Source organism: Rhea americana, unplaced genomic scaffold (genome assembly GCF_003343005.1).
Source record: "Rhea americana isolate MKP2758 unplaced genomic scaffold, rheAme1 scaffold_1, whole genome shotgun sequence".
NCBI classification, from domain to species: Eukaryota; Metazoa; Chordata; class Aves; order Rheiformes; family Rheidae; genus Rhea; species Rhea americana.
The window spans coordinates 13,998,144-14,019,824 of NW_028185038.1; the positions used below are offsets into that span (position 1 = coordinate 13,998,144).

General features: G+C 37.8%; 1 protein-coding gene across 4 annotated transcripts in view; it reads left to right on the forward strand.

The window, feature by feature from the left end:
- Positions 1 to 21,681, forward strand: part of USP6NL (USP6 N-terminal like) — a 111,676-nt gene that overhangs the window by 43,538 nt on the left and 46,457 nt on the right. For 3 of the 4 annotated variants that reach the window (XM_085299409.1, XM_085299400.1, XM_085299383.1), the window contains 2 exons: positions 7,958 to 8,031; positions 8,504 to 8,586. In XM_085299409.1, the coding sequence (XP_085155535.1) occupies positions 7,958 to 8,031; positions 8,504 to 8,586 (157 nt within the window). Of the gene's footprint in view, positions 1 to 1,981; positions 2,095 to 7,957; positions 8,032 to 8,503; positions 8,587 to 21,681 lie in introns of those variants that run through there. The other variant, XM_085299392.1, reaches the window with a different exon arrangement.

Sequence of the window (21,681 nt, forward strand, 5' to 3'; positions counted from 1 at the left end):
TTTGAGGATTGCTTTTAAAATTGCTTTGAGATAGCTCGTAGTAGCAGTTAATTCTGTTTCTCATGAAGCCGCATTTCCAAAGCGACCATGTGCCACTGGTGACTACGCAGAAGCTTGTAGGGCATCTTGCAGAACTGCAAATATTCCACTCTACTGGAGCTTCTTTTTTCATTAAGAGGAGAGTTCATTCTTGTTCCTTCAGATAAGTTAGATCCTTACTTTCATATCTTCCCCTGGTTCCTCCTCATATGGTACAGCTAAAATCCTACTCTGAAGAAATGGTTTGGGGGTGACGGTAGGACATGTAGTTTCTTGTAGTTGGAATGGTTTCAGTGCAGAGCATGGCTGCATAGATTGACTTTTAAAATATTTTTACTCTGTGTCTATTTTTTTTTGCCTCTGAATAGAGAAGTAGCCAAAAACTTCCCCTTTAYCTAGATAAGTCTTTACTTTAAAACACGAACAACAATATATATACTAAGCTTAAGAAGAAGAAGGAAAAAAAAAAGATAACAAAAGTATCAGAAGAATACAACTTTTCAACTATTTCTGCCAGAGAGTAGAGTGTGGTAGAAGAGCCACCAGGGTTACTAAAAACAACAGTGATTAAGGTATCTGTTGAAACATTTATTCTCAACTGAGGGCGTGTGGCTGTTGTGGGCAAATTCTTTTCCCCACAAAAATGCTCATAAAAATGCTTCATGAAAATGTAAGACGATTCTTGTATAGCAAGGGGATTGTTACTAAGTGTGTAAGCGTGTCAGCAATGAGAAGACATAGCTTTTGAGACAAACRTGCCTAGCGGCAGAGACCACACTGGCTCAGTCTAGGTTCCCGTTACGGCAATAGATGAAAACATTAGCGGCTTCAGTTTGGGTAGGATCCATGTGTAGTAACAGATACTAAAGACAAGGAGCTGTTGGTCGTTTCCAGGTGCAGTGTTCTGCTGGCCAATATGAGGAAGAAGCTTGAGATAATTGAAGAAACTTTTAGTGGGAGATGTCCCTTGGGGGGAAAAAATAGCCCAGTGCACTTAATGAAGTCTACGATCCCTTGCATTTGAACGCTTTTCAAGGAAGCCAATGGTGGTGTTTCTGTTGACTCCATGAGGAGCCAGGTAAGGTGCCCAGAAGTCCTCCGAGGCGGRTTGCAGAGGGTGTGCAGTGATTGCGTAGGTCCAGGAGTGGGAGCCAGCACCCTATGTGGGGTCCTGCGTAGGAGCTGGCTTTTTGCTTGAGAAGAACAAATGCATAAGGACTAAAGTCCTTGTAGGAGAATTGCTTGATGCATCTGTCCTTGAATATTGGACACGCTTTTTTTTTTTTTTTTTTCCGTTTTTGAGGATGCTCACTGTGTACCAGCTTCAGAAAGGAAATTGTGCTAGTTAATCTTGAATTTCTACTACTTTTAGGARAAGATTCCTAGCAACTCCTAACAGCCTAGATATTTTAGGTTTTGAAGGTATCCTTAACAATAAAGTAGATCTAAATCGAAAATACACAAAATCTGCAGCTTGTTACTAGGGAACTCTGCACACTTAGGGAAAACTAAATAATACTTTTACATTATATTTTCACTTCATGGTTTAATAAGCAGTAAGTCAGATACAGGGAACTTTAAGCCCTATTTCTAGTAAGAGTAGATTTTTTTTTTTTCTTTTTTAAGATGCTTTTCATCCCATCCTTGGTCCATACGAATGCAAACTCTTACCCAAGAGCGCAGAGGGCCGTGGTACGGACGCAGCATCTTGCGAGGCTGCTTGTTCCCATCCTCTTGTTTATTATAAGGAGGAGCGTGGGGCTGGAGGCTGCCGGGCGCAGTGGTAGCGTGCCGCCCCAGCGACGCTTCCCRGGAACAAACGGCATCTTTGTCGCARGGTTTGGAGTTCGTGTAGCTGCGGRGCGGCCACKTCTTGAAAAAGAAAGAGCTGAYGCCAAGTAGCTTGGTTGCAAGGACAGATTTTCCAAGCGGAGGAGGAGGACTTTCCCCCGTTAAAGGGGTTTAGAATATGATTGAGAAGTAAACAGACTTGCTTCATGAAGACTAAAACTGACTTCTACAAGGAGCGGGCAGAAAATCAAAATCTAAATACTGGTAAAAACGTGTTTTAAATTTATATACTGATCTTCTAATTGTTGAGCTGTCTGAATATACTGTTTGCTATTTTGCTTAAATTTCTGATAAGTGAAAACAAATTTAAATATGTAATTGTTAAGTCATATTATTACATTTAGTGGTRGAAGAAACATAGATCAGTTAGCTTCTAATACTACTGATTGCCAGAAGAAGTAGTGTTACATAAAAGGGATTGTTTTTCTTACTGCAACTATTTAACTTTTATTTTCACTGCCTAAAAATAACCTGCGTGAAGATGGAAAAATAGATTGAAATACAGTAAGTGATTTAATCTTTTTTTGCTCRGGGCGGGTTTAATATCTGCATGCAAGTATTTAGAATTTTTTTTCCTTTTAAATGTCAGCTACCCACAACAAAATACTATTACACGTAAACCGTGGCTTTTATTTCATTGTCCGTGGGAATGGAATGGAAGGGAGGATGAATAGCATTGATATTAAAGGGACTTTCCAATATAACCARAGCCTTAAATTTTTTTTTGTTTATTGCTGTGAAATGTGCTTTGCATGGTTAGCTGCGGAGCAGCTGCTGGTAGCGCCCAYGGTCAGGACTTTATGCCAGTGTGGCTCTTTGTGCAATGTGCAAACAAGAAAGGATTTGAGTGAAGCAATGGGAAATATATTGTCATGTTCTGAGGGTTTTGGGTTACTCTGCAGTTGAGGCAGTGATGATGGAACAAAAAACAGGGAGAAATCTACTTCCCAAAATTTACGCTGCACGGTAGTAGTATATTGACTGTTGTCCAAACGGAAAGAGGCATTACTTAAATTTATGGCACATTTCTAAGAAGCCACTAATTATGCTGCTGATAGCACTAAAGCACTGTAAGTGWCCTTGTACCTACATGTTCCCCTGAAATATGAGGACCTTGTGAGGCTCTAGGTCTGGTGACTCAGTTTGTGCTACCTTGGTGACAAGGTTCTTGCTCCACTGCCTGTCACCTTTTTCCAGGTGAGCTGCAGTATCTTATGGAGCATTTGCAGCCTGTTTCAGGGAGAAGTCCAACAAGTGGGTGTGAATCACCCCAGAGATCATTCAYATGGAGTTCCTTGACTTCTTGTGCATGGAGACGGGTGGAGATGGTACTCAGCAGAGTGCAAGTGAAAATCGCTTTTTAAGATGCTGTGCCCCTTCTATTTTATTTTTTTCCAAGCCTTGTAGCTGAACAGGATTAGGTAGAAACAGAAACCTTAAAGAGCAGAAGAACGGTACATGGTTTGGTGGTGGTGCTGGTAGTTCTTTTCTGGGGTGGTTTTGTAGGTTTTGTTTGTTGGCTGGTTYTACAGCCCCCGTATCTTAGAATTTGGTTTTTAACTGAGCTGTTACCAGGCTGTTGCAGACTGCTCAGCAGCTCCTTGACCAGCGGAAGCGCAGAAGATTTGTACTGCCTCTTTTCACTACTTTATTTTGGTGTACTGAGCTACTGCTAGTGTGCAAGAGGGAGCCTCAATGTTTAGTTTTGTAACTTGAATGAATACAAGACTATGTTATTGCAAATTTTGTTTCTTCTTTTCTTTTTTACCTTTTTCCTGCTTCTGAAAAAGTTATGTTTCAGGTGGGTGATAGTGCAACATCAGACTGAAGGGTCCCTGCTATCTGCCAACGAATTTGGATGGTGTACTTTTAGTAGGGCTAGCTTACCTTTTTGCCATTGCCATTGGCAACGTCATGTTTTTTGCGTCCTGCCACCTTTCCCTGTTCCTGAAGAAATTCTCTCTTTATAAATTTCTGGAAAGTTGGTGAGGTAAGGAGGTGCCCTTATTAGGGTGACAAGGGAGTAAAGCTTGTACTTGATGCTAAGCCATGGGGTTTTTTTGTTTTGTTTTGTTTTTGTTTTCTTGCTCTGTAGGGCCGATAACAACGTACTAATGTCTAATTTATCAAGGTCTTTATCAGTTTAAACTTAGTTGCAAAATGAGACCACATCCAGTCCTCTTCTGAGCAATCATCTTGCAGTCTGCTAACTGCAAAATTTGTGTCTTAAGTCACAGCTGTAGCCAGTTTTGAAGCTTTCATTTCCTCTGGTAGCTTTACGGTTGTTATAAAAGATGAATAGTTGATATTGAACGTGAAGGGTTTTGATCATCTGTATCAGTTCAGACGTGATACAGTCAATTGTGTTATAGCTTGAAGCAGTCAGCAGCAGACTGGCATTTCAGAACTTTAGGACCACTGTAGTCGTACGTAATCTACTGAAATGACAAATACTGATTAATTGGTTTTAATGACTATATGACTTAAGTTTTTTTCCTTGCTTGCAWGTTTGCTRTAGTAAACAGAAAAATGACTGTTTAAAGAAAGTAATTTCTTKAATAACAATAAAATATATTTTAATCAGAAAAATCTGATGACTGTAAAAAATTAACAAATCTCCATAGAAACTTTTGTATAAATCATAGGCGCTTGGCAGTGCCAGGTGTAAAATCAGCGTGTTTGTAGTCTAAGGGTCTGAAGGATAAACAAACACACCTGAAAACTTCACAAATGATTCTTACTCTTTATTTTTTTTCAACTGTAAGTACCCCCCCGAACGTTGAAATCCAGTGGTTTYCCGGTGTCTCCGCCGTGCTGCAGAGTGAGGCCAGCTGACTTCCCAGGGTGAAACCGAAGCGTCAGGGCACGAAGTCCGGGCGGGATGTCCCGGGATGTTGGGATTTCCTGTTCAATTTTCTGTCTGTACTGATGCTTCAATTCCTCTGAGTGCTGCTTTTCAAAACTAGGGTTGCAAGGTTTAATGTGCGCAAAATACGGAGGGCTGAGAGGTCAGCGTGACGTGCGGGGGGGGGATGAGGAGAAAACGCTCTCCCCGACGGGAGYGTTACGTACCGTGTCAAGCCACTCCGCTACGAACAGTTTGTTCCTGGCCTTCCTTTTGATCCCATACCTTTYTCAAAAGCTGGATGCAGGACACAGCTGCTGGCATTCCCGTAGGTGCAGACGTTTGCTTATGCTCTTTGTACCTGGTCACCATGACCAATTATGTCAGGGACTTAAGTGCACATCTGCAGATTTTTATCAGCATTGATTATATCATTTGTAGCTTGCTGGTAATATATTTACTTGTGTTTTAGTCCCTAACAGATCTATCTAATAGTTCATTGACTATACATTAATGTCAGTCTCAGATGAGATTGTATTTTTTGCTACARACTGGGATGTCGATCATCTGTAATGCTAATCTTTAATCAGAAAATCTAATCGTATTTGTTTCACATCTTTATCTGTTTTCATTCAGTTAAGACAATATTTAGAGTATCCGTTGTTTGTTTCTAATTTCATATAATGTAGAAATGTATTTTTGTGTCTAGGGAGATAATTCACAAAGAATTCTTTTTTCTGTTTCCTTACTTAGTTTTTACCTGATTGTGAATCATCATGTAATTTTTAACTTGGAGATACTTAAATAATTGCTTTTTATAAGAAAAATCATATTTTACTCTTATCTTATGAAATATAATCTCTTGTCCCCATTTCAAGCTATTTTCTGAATTTTCAACATGGTTGGATTAAAGTAACGTTAAACTATCCCAGTGCAGCTGGAAGGTTAAGATGATTCTGGCAGAAAGTGAAGAGGATTACTTTAAAGGCAATGAATATGATAATTTCCATACTAAATGTAATTGAWTTGTCATGAGGCAAAGAACATGCCAAACTTTAATTCATATGTTGCTTATGCAGAGGAAAAGAAGGTAAGCCATAGACATAAATGGTTTCAGCATAAATGAGGACCTAGTTTCTAGTACAAAAACAGTTTTCCATTCTTTTAATCAAAGATTTAAACTTTGTTTCAACTGCTGCTACTTTTCCCATCTGTGGCGACCTTGAACAGTTCCTTTCAGTATGTTTTCCCTAAATGTAAGCAGTATTATATTTATGAGTTCTATTAATTGAAAAATACTGCCGTGTCTACTGTTTACTAGTTGATCTGATGCATTCTAAAATCAAATCTAATCTCTCTTTTACTTAAAACAAACAAACAAACAAACAAAACAGTGACAGGAATTTTTCCCCCTTTCTTCGAGCCCAGCAGGAATCATATTTCAAAGCTGTAAGCTTTCCCCAAATGTATCCGTTGGAGAAGTAAAGATTAAGATTGCCTGGTGCTTGGATTGKCTCGTCCCATGCAATGTCAGATTTCTAAGCAAGCGTAAAGATTACTTTTAAAGTCGTATGGTTGGTCTTCTATAAGGAGTTACTGTAAGCATGGACCTGTTTGTGTCTTGAAAAAGAAAATGCRGTTGAATTTTACTTATGGTCATTTTAGCTTCTTGCTTTCAAAGTAACACTAGGCTTCATGTGCTGCTTCATGGTGCAGATTTGCTAGGCTTTAGTGAAWGTTGTCAGGAGGCATAGCACATTGAAAAAAAAGAAATTTCTATAATTGTATAGGCAATATCTAGTTCTTAAATATATTCAGAGTAGCTTAGAATTCAGTTTGTGCCCTCACTTTGTGACAACGTGAGGGAGGYGATGGTCTGGTGATGGTGTGCAAGAGGAGTGGACTCCTGGTCAACATTCAGACTGGTGGTTAAGGTAACGGGTTCCCCTGTAACTGTAAGTCTGTGACAAACAAAAAGAGACTTGCAACCAAACTGCTTTGTGTCTTGCAGTCCTCTTTAAGCAAAGGCAGACCCCAGCTGACTAGGAACTAGGAATCAAGGTGGATACAGAAGCTCGAGAGCCAGCGCAACAGCACGTTGCATGGGCTGCGCCACGGGCTGGGCAACAAGAAATGCATGCGCTCCCTTCTTCCCTTGCAAAGAGTAAATCATTTATTGGTACTGCAGCACAGAGCTGCTTAGCTTCAAAACGTAGCAGGTGCGGTTCTTAAATTATTTTTTTCTTAGTTGTTTTTTCCCAAATAATTGCATAAATACGTGACTGTTGGTTCTTGGCATACACTGGCAAAAATGACAAAGACCTATGTCTGGGAGCAGCATGGTTGGCAAGTGGTGGTGATAAGCAGAAGGGAGCCAGAATGAGATGAACAAAGAACAGCTTCTGGAGATGGTTAAGTGAAAGCTCCAAAGAAGGAATTGGTGTTTCCATCAGGGGAAATTTGGGACAAGCATTTCACTGCCATGATGCTTGTATTTCTTCCTAGCTTCCATGTGTGCTCTCCTGAAAAAACTGAGGAAAGCATCGACAAGAACATACTAAATCTAGTCCATCAGACAGATGAGAAGACCACCTTAGCACAGCTACTTTTCTAAATATCTGAGAAATATGTTGGTAAATTTTATTAGAACTACTGTAYGTGCACAAATAAGCATATTACTGATGTCATACAACAGAAGAATATAATACCAGATCTGTTTTTCTTAGACCGAATGCTTGAAATGTCATATTCTAACACTTATTATGTGAATCTTGTAAATAGGTCRAACTTTTCTTTTAAACTGGTAGTGTGTATTTCCAATTTCCTTGCCCTTTATGAATGTTTGTTGAATTAGCAATAAGTAGATTTTACTGCTTTGTTCACTCTTACAGTTTGTGGATTTTTTTTTTTTTTTTTTTTTTTTTTTTTTTTTTTAAAGTTCAGTAGTTATTTTGATAGAAAACAGTGAACATTCTAAATTCAGCAGTTAGAATAAAATTTAATTATTGGATAATATCCTAACATTATTAAGATGTCACTTCTGTGTGCCAAGGTCATATTTTGCTTTACTGCAGTCACTTTGGTATTTCTATACCCAAATAGTCTCAAATAAATTGGTATTTGTCTACCCAAATAAATTGAGATTTATTTCTCGAGTATTTAGCTGCTATTCTGTGTTCGCAAGGGAGGGAATCTCAGTAGCTTTATTTTAATCCTCAACAGGTGCAGATGCCGAGCAGGATGCTGCTATCAAACTTGCCCAAGAACGAGCAGAGATAGTTGCCAAGTATGACAGAGTAAGTAAACTTGCTAATAATTTAAAAACATTTTATAATTAATCTTAGTAAGATTTCTATTCTAAAAAATAAATCATGGTTTCCCACTCGCTTTTGTTTAAAATATTATGTAGTACAAAACTGGAGTATTCTGGGTAACATCTCAACTCGTTTTTTGGTGAGAGAACATTGAGGCACTGCTGAGGAGAAACAAGGACGAGTGTGAGATTATTGCAAATCTCTGGCTGAAATCTGTTGCTGAAGTCTAGTCTGTATTAGCGGTGACCAGAAGTTGTTTCCTGTGATGAAAAGACTTCTAGTAGGTGGGAGAGGTGTGCTGCTTTTCCTGTTCTTGGTTGGTAAGATTAGGACTCCTGTCCCTGCYCCTCAGACTGCTCCAAAGATTATGCTCGAAGTGGCTGAATCATGTCTTTATTTTTTTAGCTTACTGTGTCATAAATCTTCATTGGCTCTCTTTTCTCCTCCCTTCCAGGGACGAGAGGGTGCACAGATTGAACCATGGGAAGATGCTGACTATCGTCTTTACAAAGTCACTGACAGATTTGGGTTTCTACAGTAAGTAGCTAGCTTGAGAAAATTAAGCATTTGCTTTAATTATGCTGCTTTTTGTTTTATTGGATTGCCTGCTTGGTGAAAGCATTGATTATTTCTTTTAATAAGAAACTCTTGGGAGTTCTATTTACTGTGTAGATTTTGGATAGTCTTCCATTGTATGTTTCAATTTGATTTCTAGTGTGTGTTGTTTTTTTTTTTGGTTAGTTCTGTAACTTAATTCAGTGTTGAGAGTGAAATATTTTTGAATATTTTACTTAGGAATGACAATTGATGATATAAAAACCTGATATTTTTGAGCTGAGTTAAAATGCAGATAAATTTTATGTGTAACACAAAAACTTCAAAGTCCTCAAAACAATTTTTAAAAATTTTGTTATAGTATTGATCTTTTAAACTGTAGGATTACACGGTGGCTGTATGTGAACAATTACATGACTCAATCCTTTAAATCTCATTTGACTTCATGTATTTAATAACTGTATTGAAGTCTCTGCAGATTTGGGACCTAGTATTACATCAGTATGTGAAGTTAGAAAATACCAGAATCCAGAACAAGGTCACAAGGACCTCTTTGTAAGAAATAATCTCTGTCTTTTTGGCAAATAAAAGGTGAGAGTATTAAATTGTGTTAGAAACTTTGTGGCTGGCAAATGGAAATGACTTCGGAAATACCAACTTGCAGAAGTTGAGCGCAAGCTGAATTGCTACTTTTATAATGTCTGGTCAAGACTCTTAATATGTTCAAACATAAATGTCAAAAACTGAAAACGGTGAAAYGTAGTTAGACAATCCAGAAGAATTGGAGATTAGTGGAGAAGTTTAGTTCCGTAGTGTTCAGATTTTTTTTTTCTTTTTCTTCCTCCTATACAGTGATGTCATTGTTTAATTAACAGATTATGAAAATAGTCATTTTTACCTGTGAACTGGCTTTACCCCCTTAGGAGTCAGTTTTGTGCAAGCCTTCAGGACTTGCATTTTGGACTCGGTGTTTTACACACAGAAGTCATTGTGTTGGTAGCTTACAGCTGTAGCATGTTATGTTTGGTTTTGGGGCAGAAAACAAAAGCGTTCTTACTGGAGGAGGGATGTCAGAATTATTTATTGTGGAAAAAAATTGAAGCCACTGCAGAGTTCACCACCGACTTTAGTGGGAACTGAATCGAGTTCCCCCRGGGTTGCGAGGGAATTCYTGATTTAGGTACCTATATGAACTTSTGAACTTTTCCTGTTACTTGAATTGTGATATTTGTTGCTTTTAATATATTCAGCATGGAAGAATGTTGTTGATGCCTGCTACAGGTGCTGCCGCAGCCGGTCGGTTTTGGGGGCTCTCGGACGCTGTAGCCCCCGGGCCGCAGCGCGTCTGAGGTGCGGCCGTGGAGGTGCTTCTTAGCCCGTGCCAGCTGCTGTGCTGCTGCAGCCAGGAAGCTGGAGCTGCTAAGGCRGTTAGCTTAAAGCTGCTGTGGACGTTTGTATGTGACACTAAGGTCATTTCTGCAGTGTGGCAGGATAGGTGTAGCCTAAGGAAGCTACACTTCCTTTCTGGTAATGCCATTAGTCACTGATGCGCAGTCTATGCAGGGCTTGTTCTCTACAGAGTCAACTTTGAGGGATGAAATCGGAAAGATTTATAAGATGAGTGCACTATATAAATTAAATTAACAATGTTTGTAGATACTTCATCTCCCTGCTGGTTGGGTGGTACTCTGCTTATACGCTGATCTGTGTCTCTCTATAAGGCAGAGATCACTTGAGAGTATCATCGAGGTTGCTTTATAATTCTTCAAAGCAAATTCATTGTAAATGGCTCTTTTATTTTCCTGAGAAATAAAAYCTCTCCTGATATAAGAACCGTAATTAGAGTAGGCATATCTAATGTCTTTTCAGGAAAAGATAATTTATATTGCACTATAGATTATAATTATGGTCTGGGATTCACTTATGCTGCAATACTGAGCCTGCAGAATCTACTATTTCTGAAAGAAACCCCCTATTTCCAAGCTGATTTGAAAAGGTAAACAGCATAAATGCAACGTGTACRAAAAGCCCCAGACAGTCGCTTGAACGGATGTGATCCTCCCCGTTCACTGAAGCCTTCGAGGTGGTAAGTCAGCGCTGCAATGAGCAATCCGTGACAGAGTGAAAAATCTTCAGCGCTTGCTTGCKGTGTCTTGCCAGCCGTTCCCTACCTTGCTGTCAAGGGCAGTAATTCCCTGTGACCCATCCATCATGCGTTTACAGTGTGAATTAACAAAACAATCTACTGCACACCGAAAACTGAAAATGTGGGGACAGTTTCAAGCGTATTATAATCTCCTTAAGGTGTCTGTGATGATGATGTAATTCTGTTTACATCCACAGCTTTAAATACGAAATAGCTGAAAAAYGTCTTTTCTATCAGAACGCTACTAAATGTGGGGAGCCTGTCAGGAATTCAAGTCTCGCTTGCTCGAGTAYGGTAGGCCTTGATTGCCATCGGTAGTTCATAGCTTTAAACTTCTCTGTCGCCTTGGCTGTGTCCTGTTTGGAGCTTTCCTTGGCTCTGAACATTTCCGAAGTTCAGCTGAGTGCTATTGGGCTGGAAAGATCAGTTTGGTGGGATGAAGTGCTCAAGACCTCTAAAGAAGAATTTTCATCTAGAGACTTAAAATTCTTAGGTTGTCCCAGTGTCCTTATTTGTGTGTCAAAACGGAAATTAGTAAACTTAAAGAATCTAAAGACACTTAGGCTTTTATCGTCTTCCTGTAGTACTGGCAGTAGGTTAGCGGGTAAAAGTATATGGATTCTGAGCATTCAGAGTGGCAGAGGGAACGACGTGCCTTTTTGTGTAATGACATAGAAATTGGTAGTGATTAGAAACAAAAGTGAAATTTGCCTTAAGGTGGACTGTTTCACCTTGAGACTAACCTTTGTTTAAGGCCCACARGGGAATGTCTGGCGAGTAGCTCTGGTTAGTTCAAACGGTTGTTTACAATGTTTAGGATCATCTTTATCTAATGCACCATCTAGGTTTTAATAGCYACTGCTTAGGAAAATGAATTTCCATGGTACCATTTTCTCTTTTGTAAATCTTCAGATGAATCTGAAAGTTCTATTTGGCTTCAGATATTAAAAGGAATTTGGTGCAGTCAGGTTATTTTAGTAACTTTGCAAAGTGCAAAAGTGAGGTTTAATCGTTTGCAATAAATAAAGAGAAGTTTTAAAGTTGGATATGAGAAACTTAGCAAACAGGRCAAGATGTGAAATAACTCCCTGGGGACCTGAAGGGAATCTCTATCTTGGCATGCTTAAGACCAGAATGGGGAAAAAAAATACAGGAACATTGTCAGTGGGATAGGCTAAATCATAAAAGGATTGTTTTCAGTAGCTTRTAATTTATATATGGCTGAGCCGTGCACGAGCCAGCAGGAGTTAAAATCTCATTATTGAATAAAATGGAAAAAACTTGTCCTTACCAATCGTCTTTGTTGCAAGGCTGCAAAGAAGTGATGGTGGTTGTGCTTTATTTAAGCCGTATAGTGTTGTGGGCAAAGCAGTCTTGACTCAGGGAATTTTTATGCCGTTTATTTTACTGGCAATTAACACACACTTTTGACTACTGATTTGGATACTAGTGTATGTGTGTATTTATGTGTATATGTCTGTGTGTGTGTGTATATATCTCAATATATTTAGATATCTGTGTGTGTGTGTGTGTGTGTATACATATATATATACACACACACACATATACATGAATGTATGTATATATATGTATTGTCAATGTGTGTGGCCACATCTCTCGCCCACCAACCTCCTCCCCAGGGGTGGGAGAGGAGAAGAGAATTCAACAGACACTTAGAGAAGCACCTTTCCTCCCCCTTCCCTAGGCTCAGCTTCGAGCAAGCATCTCACCTCTGCTCTATGCTCAGTACCTGGGTCTGGTATTCATAGTAAAAGCATAGCTGTTCTTGTGTCCTGGATATGTTCTGTCTTTTGGTTTAACATGTGTCAAGAGACAGGATTTAATCAAAATTCTTAATTTCACGTTTAAAGARTACAAAAGAGAAGGAGCAGTATGTTGCTAAAAACAAACAAAARTCAAACTCCAAATACCCTGCATCCAGGAAAAAAAGTAGTTTCTCTGTTTTATGTTGAAGCCTGGCTAAATTTTAAAGTAAGAGCTCTAAACATTTTCACTGTGGTCTGCACTTTCACGGGATCTTTCTGTTGTGGATGCTTCTGGTTGCAGTCGCAGTTTTTCTGGCAGTAATTAATTATTTACAAGAGAATAACTTTAGGAAGGAACATAAGTAAACTTCTGAGTGTCTTCAAGTTCCTAGCAGGCGTTCCAATCATGTCTTGGGATCTGGGATTTCCTCACTTGAATTCTTCAGTTGATATGTTACTGTTTTGGATGGTTAAAAAACCCAAAGAGAATTAATCTGGTATTCGCTGGGGCAGCTGCAAGACCTCTACTGCTCCTTGGAACATTTTGAAAGATTTTTCATTTTGTTTTTAAGCCACTGTTTCAAGAATAATATGGAGATTAATTTTTTGTGTTTAAAAGTGGCAATTTATTGATTTTTTTAAAAAAAAAACACTTTTAAAGTTTGAAATCAAAAGAATTCAACAAATTAAGTCAAACTTCTGTACAGAAGTATTAAGTTTTCACAAAAATTACTAAGGTGAATATTTAAAGATTTATGTTGGCAACTATCCTTTTCTATTATTTTCCTTTTTTCTTTTCTTTTGTTCTTTAAACATCTATCTAGCTAGCAGGACAGGTAGCTTTGTTCTGTTGCTTTCTTTCCCTGCTTAATGTCAAGGTTCAATGGTCATGTGTGCGTTAGCTTATTTGGGTTTGCAAAACAGCCCACGCTTTGTACGTGCTCGCAAAATAGGGTAGAAGCTGAAAACAGCATTTTGCAGCTCTGAAGGTCGGTTTTGGGCAGTAGCTGGTTCTCTCTTGGGCCTTTTCGGCACAGGCAGGATGAGCCTGACGGGCTCAGTGGCCAAAGCACCTTCCTTGGCCGAGGCCTCGGCACAGCTCAAGGCTGTTTTTGACTAACCTACGCTGGAAAACATACCTTAATGACTAATACACGCTGACTAACATATCGTGAAAAGCAGGACAGTCGATTAGGCCTTAATACAAGTGAAATGCAAATAATAAACAGAAAACTCACAGTTTGATTTTGTAGCTTTTCAATAGTTTTTTTTTTCTTTCTTTCTACCACTCGTTGATGGATGCCATCAGCTGAATTGTCCTGCTTACTGTTGATTGTGAGCTGTGAAAAGCATAAGCTGCCTTGAGGTAATTAAAAAAAACCAATTATTTTTAAGACTTTTGTTTTTTCTACCCACACAATTGACTTGTAAATAACAACTTTGGGGTTAACTTGTGTTAATAACAATTTGTTATCGTCTTATGCTATTATCTTGAGTACAGGTTCTGTGGTCTAACTTGGGTGATTCAACTTGAACATTTTTCTTATTTTCGTTTATTTATTTTTGTTATCTGTTCAGCAAAGAGAAACTGAGGATGTACATGTATCCTGAGGGATACTACAATGTAGTGAACGTGCTTTTTGAATAGTTTGCTAATGCTGGAGATTACTGTGTTGCCTGAGGCACATTTCAAACACCAGAGTGTGTTATTCTTCAGTTTAAGATACTGTGGCTTACCTGCTCTTTTCTCTGTGAAATTTTATTCTTTAAATGCATTGCATTTTTATTAGCTGTGTAATGCATTTTTAGAGCATGCTGCAAAAATGAAAATAGTGGAGTAAAGGAACAGAGCTCAGTCAAGTCTTCCCCCCCCCCTTTTTTCTTTTTTTTAAACTAACTTTTTGAATAGGGAGCAATGTGATAACAACAGGTTATTGCATTCTTTCTCTCTCTTGGTAATTTATAGAGTCTCTTGCTGGAAAACAGTCCTTTGTTTCTAAAATATTCTTTTGCGTGTCGCTTAATGCTTTTCACAATACACCTGCAGGCTTGCATCTTCAAGAACAGTAGTTCTTAAGCAGCTAACCTGACTGATTTGAGTAGGTACCCAGGTGAAGTCTATTCAAATAAGAGGTTTAAAGACTGGTCTCTGTTCTCAGAAGCAAAAGAAGTTATACTGAGATAGACAAAGATTTGGTAAGAGAAATTAAAGGGAAGCAAGGTGTCTGTAATTTTACAATAATCAAAGAAATATATAAAAATCCTTGTTTCTTGAATAATTTTAATTTCAGATTTCTGTTAGAAAAAGCCTACATGTCAAAGCTTAAGGAAAGAATGCTAAGGTTACGAAGGAAGCTGAGAAGCTATTGTTTGTAGTGACACACAGCTAATATCCTTAATTTTCTAGGCACAGTAAGTATTCCCGAACTCATTAAGTGACTGGAGGATGCGCTAAAAGATCAATGACGTGTTTATTCTTAACACATTTAAATATGCAGCTCTAAATGTAAATCATATTACGTCTTGGATGTTGCAGTCGTTCATAGAGAGTCGCTGTCATTTTTCTCCTCCAATCCTTTCTTCTTGGCTTTAGGAGACAGTGTCAGAATTATCTGTCAGGAAAGTGGCTTTACTCTTCCCTTCCTTGGGAAGAGTGTGCACTATTTTCAACCTCTTTCAGCTGCCAAAGACAAGAGGGGGAAAAAAAAAAAGAAAAAATAAGATCTCAGATATTAGAGAAGGCTTGTGTTTCTCTTAATTTCTCTCTCTACCAAATACATGAATATGCCTCATTTTGACTGAGTAGATTTTTTTTCATGTGATGTTTCTTGCTCCTGAGAATAAAGATTTACTATGAAAATGCTRCTGTAGTCTAGTGTAGTGCATGTTAAAGTCCGTCCTATAATACCTCATGCATTTCCCTAGACTGATTTTGCTCTGAAATATTCATTGCTAATCAACATATTGAGGAACTGCTGTTAAAAAAAAAAAACAGCTATAATTAACCTTCTTTCCTTCTGTTCTAATGTACAGTGAGAATATTATTATTTTTATTTAAGTGGAGAAATTGAAGTTTTCTTAGATTAGTAATTGAGATTCAAAATACGTTTTAAAATTCATCTTACTAGCATTAGACAACATCCTTTTTTTTTCTTGCTTGCTGTCCTAGAGAGCTACTTCTAAAAGAATATTTTTAATTGCATTACAAAGCATGATATGAAGATGTGGCAGCAATCTAATAATTATTAATGAGGAGATTGTCAAAATTTTGGGGACCCACAACCGTCCATCAGTTTAAGAACTCCTGATAAGCTGAAAGTGATGGGACTAAGTTTCAGATGCCTTGGTAAATAGTTTTATTTAAGCATAACTGACACCAGAACGTTATATTTGAGCTGTCTGTGAGTTTTATTTAGTTATTTTCTGGTCTGACCCCTTCAGTTTACAACCCTGCTTCCACAATAGAGAGCGAACTTTGATCTCTGCGTTCGTCTCCGCTTACGGAGGTGGGTGCATTGCAATCCTTTTCTTTGCATTGATGCATTTGAACTGATTTCTAAAAGCATGGGATGTGTATAGCATTTTGCAGTAGTTAACACCTTGACTCCTAAAATTGGTGTTTTGTTCTTCGGTAACTTACGGGATCAGAATTGTTGCTTTAGAACGTGCTTTAGTTTTTGATAAACTCTTCAATGCTTTCACTGTTTACTTTTTCCTCAAGCTCATTTTTTAGACTTTGGGTCATTTTTGCTCAAGTATCTGGTCACTTATTCAATAACTGTCCAGTGAAAAATGTGTAAAACAGATGTGGGGAATAGGAGGGGAAACCAGCCTTGAACTTCAGAACCTTGTATGATCTCCTGTATTCGCACACCGCTTGTTCTCCGTGATATAACTTCAGCTGGAGAAGTGGGAAGTGCCCTACTCCAGGCTGACTTCTGGTCTTGGCCAGGTCATTGTCCTCAGCAGAAAGARTTGTTTTTTGATCCTCATCAAACTAAGGAAGATACTTGAGCCCTAAATCAGCTCAYTATAGCAAAGGCTGTTTTAGACCCTTTTGAAGAGAAGAGGTGCCAAMCACCTAAACTACCAGCCAGCTAAAGCCAGGAAGTTCCAAACTGGTATTTATAGCCCCAGAAGCAGAGTAGTGGGATTTTAGATGTGTCCTTCTCAGCTGTATTTTTGTAGTCTAGTTAATTTTGATTTCCATTGGAAAATGAGGGACTTTGTCTATGCACTGTGCTCTCATAGTTTCAACTGTCTCTCAATCTGTGAATCTAGAAGTTACCAGTCAGTTCTTCTGTGGTTTTGGACTACTGTATTCATTTCTTTTACAAAAGCATTTAAAGTGGTGGGTTTTTTTTAAATTGTTTTGTTCATTTTAGTGAAAGCTGTTTTTTTCTTCTTTTGTGTTACCATGGTGATTGTCTAATGTATGGTTCTCATAATACTTTTCCTTCATGCAGGTCCTTCCCATGTAAGAAAGGAAAGCTTTGCAATTTTTCTGAGTTTCAGGACTTCTTAAGTTTACCCTTACTACTAGAATTGAAACTGGAAGTTTAAAGCCATTCCTTCAGTTGAGTTAGTTCAGGCTGTTCCTTCTTTGTGTATCTGCAGAAGACTGTTGAAGTGAGGTGAATCYAGCTGTGCAGATCTGATTGCAAATACACAAGTAAGCTGAAGGATAATTATATTAATGGGGGGCAAATACGGTGTTTTTGTTAACAGCTGCAATTTCTTGATGCAGACAGTAGATCACCYAGTGTACTTGGAGTTCATGAACTATTTCCTTTCATGGAAAGAGCTATTAGGTAGCAGAACTGAGCAAAAGACTATGTAAGATAAAAGTATGATTTAATTAATACAATACACAAATAATAAACTGATACACATCAGCCTTGAGTCTGCTTTTAAGTTACTGCTTAAGCTCCAGAATGTAAAGATTTAACAAAATYATTATTATCAGATGTATTTCCTACTATATTTATAGAAGATTAAAGTACCTGGATGGAAGGAGTAAGCTTCACTGACACGGATTATTAAGAGAGAGCTGAAAGCAGGCTTGGGGGACAATTTTTAGAAACTCAAAGGTGCTTCTACTCTGGATCCAARTGAAAGACCCACCAAATGAGAATTTTAGCCTGCGGAACATTATTTTGCAAAAGAAGCAAAAATTTTAGAAAAATTTTAAAGTTTGCATACAGTACCTGTGTTTTCCTAAAGATGCAGGAAACTTGTATTTCAGTATGTGGCAGTGGAAAGATGAGTGTACTTTGCTATAAATTTCTCAATCATTGTTTACATCAGGAGTAAAAATTTTACRGTTAAAACATCTCCTCCAAAGCAGGAAAGTACTTAAAAGCTCACCACTTTAATTGATTTGATAAGTCTTTTAATTTTGTTTCCTCTCTGACAGTGTGTATTACTTCAAGTTATTTGGGCAGGGACCATATATTCATGGAATTGAGCTTTGCATATTGGCAGCAAYATCAACAGTATCCACAAATAGTTGTAACTAAAATCTAGTCATAAAATCACATATGATCCAATCCTATGCCAGCAGTAATTTTTTTTTCCTGCGACATATTTCCTGATAATTATTTTGTGGAATATTATATTGGCTTATCCTGTATGTTCATTAATTGGCTTTGGCTTGCTCATGAATTTTAACAAAACTTCGGAAAGCTGTTTTTTAATCTGGTGTAGTCACCACCCCCATACTGTGCAAAGGTTATTTGGTGAAATTCAAAGTGGGTGATTACAGTAGCAGAGCCTCAATTACTGTGATAGACACACAGTCAAAATTGTGAGTTATATATATAATATATGYAAGGAAGAAGGAAATGATCAGTGGAATTTTATCTCTGGAAAATCCATTGTTTAGTTTAAAGAACATTTTTCTTATTTATTCCTTAATATTCTCAAAGAACTTTTCCATGTATCATTAGTTTTGAAAAGGACACTGTTGCCCTCAATTTCCATTCAAAGGTTGGAAGATCAAAGCAAGAGCTCATAATCAGAGTTTTTCTGAAAATTAATTTGTTTGGACTGAAAGATCTGAATTTGTCACTATCTGGACACTTAGGTTTGTGCTTTAAAAAGTAGAATAATTTAATCATCGGTCTGAGGAAAGGCATAAAACTGAAATATTGTTTTACTYGTACTTATAATGGTTAATTAGGTTCTTTCAAATGACTTCTGAAAACAGTTTGCTTTGTGATGCATCTTGTGACAGTAATTCAATGCAAACACAAAAATAATAATTCCAAGTAACAATGTTGCATGTCCTGTGAGTTTTGGAATTAGTTTTCTGCATCTTCCCTCCCRTAAGAGTGTGATATGGTTGCTAGCTAACTTTTTGAACAGAGATCAATAGCAACATTAGATGAAATGAGACAACAAAAGCTATCTGGAAATTGTACATATATATACAAAACAGAGTTGTGTTCTGCTGCAGAGCATTATTGTATCTATGCATAATATCACTTACTGCTTTGACAAGGGAACCATCCAGCCAACATGTTTACTATCACAGAGTGATATTCCAGCATCAGGTACTAATTCTTCGGCACGTATACTCACTTTTTGCAAATTATTCCACAGCCTAAAACCATTTGTTCTAGGGAAGATCTATCTTTTTTTTGAGAAGCTGTTACAATTTGAGTTGCATATTGTGTTGCATAACATTTGCTTTTGTATTCTGAAGATTTTCTTCTTCAGTTATCTTCCAGGMGAATTCTCTTCTTCCTTATCTAACCTGCCCATAGTCACATTTCCTAAATTTTCTCCATGATAWTTTGCTTTCGAGTTCTGTACTTTACTGATGTTTTTCTAGATGTTTTGCTTGCATATTCCATGATCACAGAAGTTTCAAAAAGCTACTAGTGACTGGATTTTTTAAAAAATTCTTAACCATGGAAGCAATTGCTTCCATTATTGTGCATACTTAGTCAAGTAACTAAGTCATGATGTGACATGTGGGGAAAAGAGCAAAAATAAAGGCATGCCTTTATATATATATGTGATGTATTCCTTGAAAATGTTATTTCCTTTTTTCTATTAGCAATGAAAAATTTTTGACTATCAGAGTTTATGCAATTTAGAAAAGTGAAGAATTGAATTGGTCTTCTGGATTTTACAGTTCTAGGTTTTATAAACATATCAAGACTGTTGTTTGTTGCACTAAACATCTTTCCAGTTTGGTAGTTCTATATTTAAAATCCCCAGAACTGAAGCTGCAAATGACAGAGGAGACTTTGTTTCTTAAATACATTTGAGCCCAACTGGAAGCAGGAAAATGTTCTGATCTGAACCAGCAGGGAACTTACTCTGTGCTTAAATACAAATGTGGGAATAGAGTAAATGTGATGRGTGACTAATGTGAGAAGTCTTCTCTTGTGTTTATATTGAACAAATATATCAAAATGCTGTTTAAAGAAAACTAATTTAAACAGCAACAGTAGATAGGTGACTATAAGCTTGTTAAGTCTGAGACTTTTTTCAGTTTATTTAGATGACTGTTGCTAGGGTAGATTAATTACAATATATAGCTTCATGTAATAATAGTCAAAACTTTTGAATTCATACATTTTAATGCATTTAATGCACATTTTCAATGTTACAAAGTGTCAATACTTAYACATTAAAACTAGTATATTGATATATACATGTCAAAACCTGTATTAGTCGTCATGGTGGATTTAGCCATGAAAAATCCATTTATTATTTATGATCTAATTAAAAAATATACCTTTTTGCTAAACCCCATGTTCTTCCAAGTGAAATCCTTATTTCTTTGAGTAGACTGCTTTTCCTTTGCATGAACTCCTCGCAGGAAGGAGGTAATATCCCAGGTTGAAAATGGGAAGAAGTCTTTTGGCCAGRGCTGTGGAGAGGTGTTGGCTTACTGAGTTGGCTGCTGGGAGGGGGGGAGCCGCGGACACCTCGGTTTATGCCTGGGGCGTGGACACATACCAGRTGTAATGAGTCTTAATTCCTGCCTGATTATCAGGTGGATTTGTCTAGTTGGGATCTTTTATAATTGTGGGCAGAGGAATGCTCAGGTTTCTGTTCTGCTAAAGGAGGCTTTGTTTACATGAGTCTGTTGTCTGTGGTTAAAGGCTCTGTGACTCCTTTTTTTGGATATCAGGTGTTGCATGGTTCCAAGCTAACTGCGTTAATCAGGTCTATTCCTCTCTGTATCCCCTGCATGAATATTACTAGAGCTATTAAAGGAAAGCAATCATCTTAGGGCAGGAGGTGGCTGTATTATGTTAATATTGTTTACTACTTCGCATTATTGCTTGGTGGAGTATACAGATAAAAATATTGAAAAATACAGGTTTAAATAGACTGGGGAAGGAGGGAAGGATTCAATATTACATGGAAATAATGAAGGCATAATAAAATTTAAGTTGTCTAGGCTGGGGAAGGAAGGGGAAAATTCAACATTATAAGGAAAGCAAGCAGGCATAACAAAATCGGATCGACTCGTAGCCGTTAACTGTTTTTGTGTCTGATCCTGTCTGATCTTTTTCTTCTAAACAAATGCTTTTGTTTTGCCCCTCGGCAGATAGATTTGAATATCACGTGTGGGAGCACACAGATACAGTCAGGGCAAGCGAGGTAACTGAGCGCAAGGTCTGCAGCAGCTCCCGCGTTGCTATCGAGCAGCCGTGGGCAAATCCCGCGGCTGCTCTGCCGCGTTTTTTCTCTTGGTCAACTGGAAGCAGCATCTCGGTGAATAAGATCATACTGAGCACACTCCTGTGGATTCTGGTGCTTAAACTTTCAGGATACTCCAGAAATATTTCCAGAGTGAACTGATGATGCCTGTTCCAGTCCTGTTCAAAAGATGAGCTCTCTTGGTTTCTAAACTAGTTTTCTAAGATGTTTTGGTGCATTTCTGTATTCAAATATAACTTCTCAACTGGAGACTGCATCATCCTTTGAAATAAATGAGACTAAGTATAATTTAATCATTTTGTGTCGCTGTTCTTGCATGCTGACTGCAGCATATGAGAGGAGGGAAGGTGGATATCAATTTAGATTTGCACTTCTGTAGTCTTCCCTAGTGATTTTTCGCTAGGGATTTTTTTTTTTTTTTGCTTTTGAGATCTTATACAGGTCTAAACTGAGCTGTTTTTTAATGTCCTCTCATATAGA